We start from the raw sequence: 6,157 nt of genomic DNA on the forward strand, positions 1-6,157 counted from the left end.
AATAATAAAAAATTAAACTAAAATTAATTTTTTTTCATTCCCGTTAGAGGAAAAGGGTATATGTGAGCCATTTGTATATAAGTAGGGGTATATATGAGCCACTTTCATAACGAGGGGTATATCAGCTCTAAATGACAAAGTTGAGGGGTATATAAGACCCTTTTCCCTTTCCAAAAAGCTCATTTCTAGTATTCTTAGGGTCATACTTGTAATGTATATCCAAATCGGTAGTTGGTGATTGCACACAACTCTCAGGAACCTTTTGAGCCTTTGTATGCTCATGCCTATAATACCCACAAGAGGACTTCATGTGGTGAGCGGTGAGAATTAGCGAAGTGCCAAAGCCTTATGTGCTACTACTTCGAAGAGCAGCTAAATTAACTTGAAGCTACGATAGAGGATGTTTCCTTTCGCCTAGGAGCTGAGAGTCCTTCGACAGCCTTAGAAGTAAAATAGGAGTGACTCGTTGCTTATGGATCATCAGCATGCTGGCTAAAAAAGTACATAAGTGATCCTATTTCCATTTATCATGTGAGCTAGTCATACCAAGATTAATGAAAGATAGAGGAGGAACTAGCTTTAAACTTATTGGCAGACTGATGCAACTAAACTACTGGATCAAAATGTTGTCCAATTTGGGTTATTTAGATTCTGTTTGGTTAAGAGAATGAAATATGGTTAGCTTAATTGTGTTTTAGGCCAAACTAGGAATCACTTAGTTCTCGGTTTTTCAATTCTGTTATTTCTGCAGGGCGCTCCATTTCAGTGAAAATATAAGTTAGATTATTCAGCTCTCAACGGAATCAAACGGTAATTAGATGCGATCAAAGCTAAAGTAATAGTGTGATACAATGCATCACAAAATAGATATACAAATAAAAGTGGGATATCTCAGACTAGATTATGAAAGTTGTCAGGCCTCTACCTATGCGAAGTCCACATGCATTTATCTCATCCAGTTATCACAGTCTTGGAACATAAATATGGCTATTTTTAACCTTCAACGGACGCACTATCAGAGTCTGGTTTTTTGGGGAAAAAAAGAGCTAAATAAAGCAAGACATAGTATGATAATAGCTCTTTCAATTGTCCATTTCCTTTTTCTACTTTGTGGGCACGTCATATGCAGCAGCTCTTCCAATTTTTGTTGGGATGTTCATTTTAGTTTTCCGCATTTTTGCATCCGATAATTGTTTCTATTATTATTTATATTTCATTTTTCTTTTGGATACCATTTTAGTTACCTTTGATAAGGATAGGCAGTTAACTTGTTTGTGTAATACAAATGATTCTGTTGCAGGTCGACATGTATCTGCTTCCGCAGTCAGGATTCCCAACAGGTGGTCTATACTTTAGAAACAAGACTTGGGTGAAGGAAACCAAGGGAATGCATGTTATTATTCATAATAACTATATTGTTGGTTTTGAGAAGAAGACAAAACGTTTCCGTGATTATGGTCTCTGGTTGGTGGATGATTTTAGTTCTGAATCCCCGCTTGGCAGATTAGACTAGATAGGAAGATAGTAAAAGAACTCATGATATCCTTTTGGCAAACCAGCAGAGCAGTAATTCGAACAGCAGCAGGCCAAATTTCTCTCTTCCTCTAAAGGCTTTGGAAGTTTTAGCAGCTGGTGCACATGCATTACCAATATCTCAATCATTTCATTGAGTTGATATTCTGGGTTGCTAAGCGAAGCACGCCAGAATGTTCCTTCCTAAATGCATAGATTTTGTAATTCCATCTTAGATTTATTGAGAACTCTGCTATTGTTTATCTAATGTCTAGTTTGTTCTCATGTAAAATGAGTCTGTATTAGGGACTCCAAAAATTGCCCTATTCCTCCCCTTTTTATACTCCAATATTGATTTGTATCTATTCAGTGTACAAGACACGGTAACTTTATGAAATACTGAATGAAATGTTTTGTAATATTTGCTTCAGAGTGCTATCATTTCAGTGATACGTTTTACTGAACCAGTGCATTACTCATATTGGTTTGCAAGCCTAAACATGGATTTCTTTTTTCTTCCCTTTCTCCTCGAGCATTCATTATAGTAAGTAACAAGATTCTAAAGAGTATTATTATATTCAGCTCAGGTACCAAAAGTCTTTCTTTTTCAAAGTCCGTGCTTAGATAAATACAATCATATGCAACGTAATGATTTTTCTCTTTGGTATATTAACTAATTTCATATATTTTTTGAATTAGTTTACCTAAAATGAATGATCAAGAATATTTTTCTTTCTTTAGACATCTAATTTGTCATTTGAAGGAGACCTAAATCTGAAACTTCTTAAATGAAATATTGATTGATGTCAAATGGTACATATTAATTATTATGTATGAGCAAAAGATTGAAATATATATATAAAAAAAAAAAAAAAAACTTGCAAAAATTAATTAAAAATGCGTCTGCCGGGAGTCGAACCCGGGTCTATTGCTTGGAAGGCAATTATCCTAACCGTTGGACTACAAACGCTTGGTTGTTAACAGCTGTCTATACTTTAACTTAACACAAATATTGTACATTTTCACACATAAAATGAAATATGTTATTATAAATTATTTACACTATAAATCATTACGATATGCATTTTTTTAAATAAAACAAAGGATTCATTCAGATAACTGTAGGTTTTAATTAATTCTTTATTCGATTGTTATAGTAGAGTTGTTGCGACTCTACAAATGTTTATTGGAGTAAGTTGGATAATCTTTTATCAAAAGACCAACCAATAATTTTAAAATTGTTTCTAGTGGATATAGAGAGTCTATAAGAAATAACTCTCTATATTTATAAAATTAAAATAAAATCGCATACATATTACTTTTCTATACTTTTTTTTTGGTAAATTAGATTAACTTTATATTAACTTTAAACAAAGTGTACATTATTTATTAAAAATCACGCTTGTTATTGTTGTTTTAATGGATATAGCCATATAGTAATATCTAATATGTCTCGCAAAATGCGGTCACTATTCAATCAATGTCCGATAATTAATATTAGAGATTTTTTTGTGATGCACGCAATTTGTACTACTAGTGTCGGTTCACACGAAGATTGATTATATATCATATTATATATGAGCTGCCATATTCCTCACTGTTCAAATATTTTATTTTATTTATCAACCTAGCTACTTGTTCTACTTAAAATTATATGCTTATTTTAAAAATTACTCTTTATTAGAAGTGTTTTTTTGAATAATAATAATTTAGTGTTTCGTTAATTAATTTGAAAAAAAAATACTTTAATCAACATTAAAACAACAATTTATGCTAGACTATCAACTTATCATTCAAGAGTTATTTTCAGGGGAGTTTATCAAATACGTCAATTTTCTAAGTATTTAAAAAAAAATACTTTTAGCATTTCAAAAACTTGATCAAATACATTATTATATTGATCATCATCAAAGAGAATTATCTAGATTAATTGCTAGAGTCGTATATACGTATTAATTACTATTATTTAAAATTGTATACGTCTCCTTGTTAGATTCTTAGTCAACTAACTCGATTGGTCAATTGCTAATTAATTTAGGAGTTTGGACAATATTCAATTGAAATTAACAAATAAATTTAATATTTAAAGATGAAAAGGTGTATTTTGAGTTGAAATGAGGAGCCCATTTTTCCTACTGGTCCTTTTTTTTTTACTTGCAATACAGCCAAGAGAAAAAGAAGGTAATCAAGCATATATATATGGCCACTAGTGACTTTCAAGATAATCATGATACTCTGAACAAATGTAATGTGAAGTTTCTCTTTATTATATATATTTTATGAGTTCACTCTATTATCGATATGGACTGTGGTGCAGTAGTGGAATTGATCCACTCTTAATTAGATGTTTTGAGTTCGAGTCCTGGATATAAAGAAAATCTTGTTAGGAGTGTCACCTTCGAATATCTTAAGTTCAAGCCCTAGATATGAAGAAAATCTTGTTGGAAGTGTCATTCTCAAATGGACCATATAGTGCACGACCCAAATTTAGTCGGAACTCCAATGCAAATTTTAGACACATCCTCAAATGGATCATGTAGTACACGATCCAAATTTAATCAAAGCTCCAATGCACACTTCAGACACATATCCTCAAATGGACCTTGTAGTACACTATCCTAATTTAATCAAAGCTCTAACGGAGACTCTAAACACATGCAGAAAAAAAGAAAAGAGGCAATTCTATTGATTATTAAGCTTGACTTTATGCAATTATGTAATTTGATTCCCAAAGGAAAGTAGTATCCACTTAGAAAAGGTTATAAAGGGAATAGAGTTAACAAAAATGATAACTTTTGTACTCAATAAATAAAAGAGAAATATCAACCTCGCAATATTTAAAATATCTAGTTAAATTATTGACAAAATAGAAATGAACAACATCTGAATTATAACTATTTATTTTTTATTGTTATCTGATATTTGCCTTGAGACCTGACTAATTTAAATTTACATTTAAAATTTTCTATTTTAGAAGCTAAAGATGACTCCATACTTAGAACTCAAATTTCAGTCCTCTAATTAAGATCGATGAAAAAATATTCATCACTTTAATTATCACAATCTTTTGCTCGATTTATAATTTTATGCTAACAATTAGTATGATAGCTACCCAAAATAAAAACAAAAAGTTGCATATTTTATTTATGTAAGTGTATTCGTACCTAGTCAAGACAATTTTGATTTGATTACTCCAATCAGATGTAGAAAGTTTTGTTTTTTTGGTTAATAATTTGAAAGAGAAAATCGAATTGATAAATATACATACAATATTATGATTATTTTTTCACTTCAAAACTCTTTTAATTTAACATCTTGATTGTACCAACTAAATGTGCTACTTTAATTGTATGCAAATTAACAGTAAAATATTCCAGATTCTATTAATCATTAAAAATAGTATTTTAAAATTCATGGTTGAAATTATAGCTAATATTTGGTATCAGACCTAACGTCTTCCTTTGTTTACCTTATCAAGTAAAAAGTTCCAACAATTTATTTATTTTACTCAATTCAAATAGTATGTGAAGTTTAACTACCTTAGTAGTATTTTTTTCATTATTTATTAGCATACCAAATTTCTTGCTTATTAGTTTAAAAAATAAAAGCTTTGAGTGTTTTTTTTAGTTTCTCATTCGATATTTGATATTCATATTGAAGCTTTAGATCACGTGTCGCAGTAGGCAACAGTTTCAAATTTTGTTTTGTCATTCTTAAAATTTAAAATCGAGAAATCTGATTAAGGATCAAGGGGATCACACCATTCCACCATAACGAACCATATTGATAACTTGAGTTTAAACACTATTAGGATTTATGAGGGACCTTCAACTTCAAGTACTATAGTAAAATTAAGGTATTTTTATTCCCCTTAAAAGGTTGGTTTTCCAATATTGTCTATAAAATGTAAGGGGCAATTTTTTAAATGCATTTCCAACATTTAATTATTTAATAACACATATGGGGTCAACTTTTCACATTCTAAAGATTTAATCTCATAAACTTCATTCCATATTTACACAAAAATAAGCTAGCAAATATTTTTTTTCAAAATCATTAAGATACGCAGAATTAATGTCTTTGTCATTTTCATCCCTCATTGTTTCATTATTTTAAGGACTTTACAAAACAAAAAAAAAAGGTAAAAATAGCATTTTCTTTAAAAGAGGTATTTATAATTATCTTCAAGAATTTCCATAATAATTTATCTTTTCTTTAATAGTAGTCACAATTTTAGTCTACTATTTCCTAAAATAATATACATAAATGTAGCAAGAAAATAGGTCATATCAATTTCACTTTTTCAATTTCTCATCTATTACAGTCCCTTTGTCCTAATTTTTTTTTTCTTTTCAGTAAAATAATTTTTCTCTAATTTTAATTTAATTTAATGAAAACTAATACAAAGGGTCATTTGAAGCTTCAATTACCTTCCACTATTCTATGTTATATAGATGTAAAAATCAACTTTAATTTTAGAAAAATTACTCATAATAATTTGTTGTGTTGATCATACATATATTTTTTTCACGATATCCGCTACTATCTTATAGCTCGCAAAATTATGTAAAATACGAAATAAAATTGTATATAACGTTTGACGACAATGCCACGGCAGCAGAACAGCCACATGGGTCTATCTTCT

General features: G+C 29.8%; 1 protein-coding gene and 1 non-coding gene across 2 annotated transcripts in view; one reads left to right on the forward strand and one right to left on the reverse strand.

Moving 5' to 3' along the window:
• The window catches only part of LOC102591057 (UDP-D-xylose:L-fucose alpha-1,3-D-xylosyltransferase MGP4), a 5,547-nt gene extending 3,603 nt beyond the window's left edge, over positions 1-1,944 (forward strand). The window contains exon 4 of the mRNA XM_006339587.2: positions 1,301-1,944. Within this exon, the coding sequence (XP_006339649.1) occupies positions 1,301-1,513 (213 nt within the window). The 3' untranslated portion in view covers positions 1,514-1,944. The remainder of the gene's footprint in view (positions 1-1,300) is intronic.
• Positions 1,945-2,410: 466 nt separating this feature from the next.
• Positions 2,411-2,482, reverse strand: TRNAG-UCC (transfer RNA glycine (anticodon UCC)). Its single transcript has one exon. It is a non-coding gene; the product is annotated as a tRNA-Gly (tRNA).
• Between the last annotated feature and the right edge of the window lie 3,675 nt (positions 2,483-6,157).

The sequence above is a fragment of the Solanum tuberosum genome, unplaced genomic scaffold (assembly GCF_000226075.1).
Source record: "Solanum tuberosum cultivar DM 1-3 516 R44 unplaced genomic scaffold, SolTub_3.0 scf00010, whole genome shotgun sequence".
In the NCBI taxonomy this organism is placed as follows: domain Eukaryota; kingdom Viridiplantae; phylum Streptophyta; class Magnoliopsida; order Solanales; family Solanaceae; genus Solanum; species Solanum tuberosum.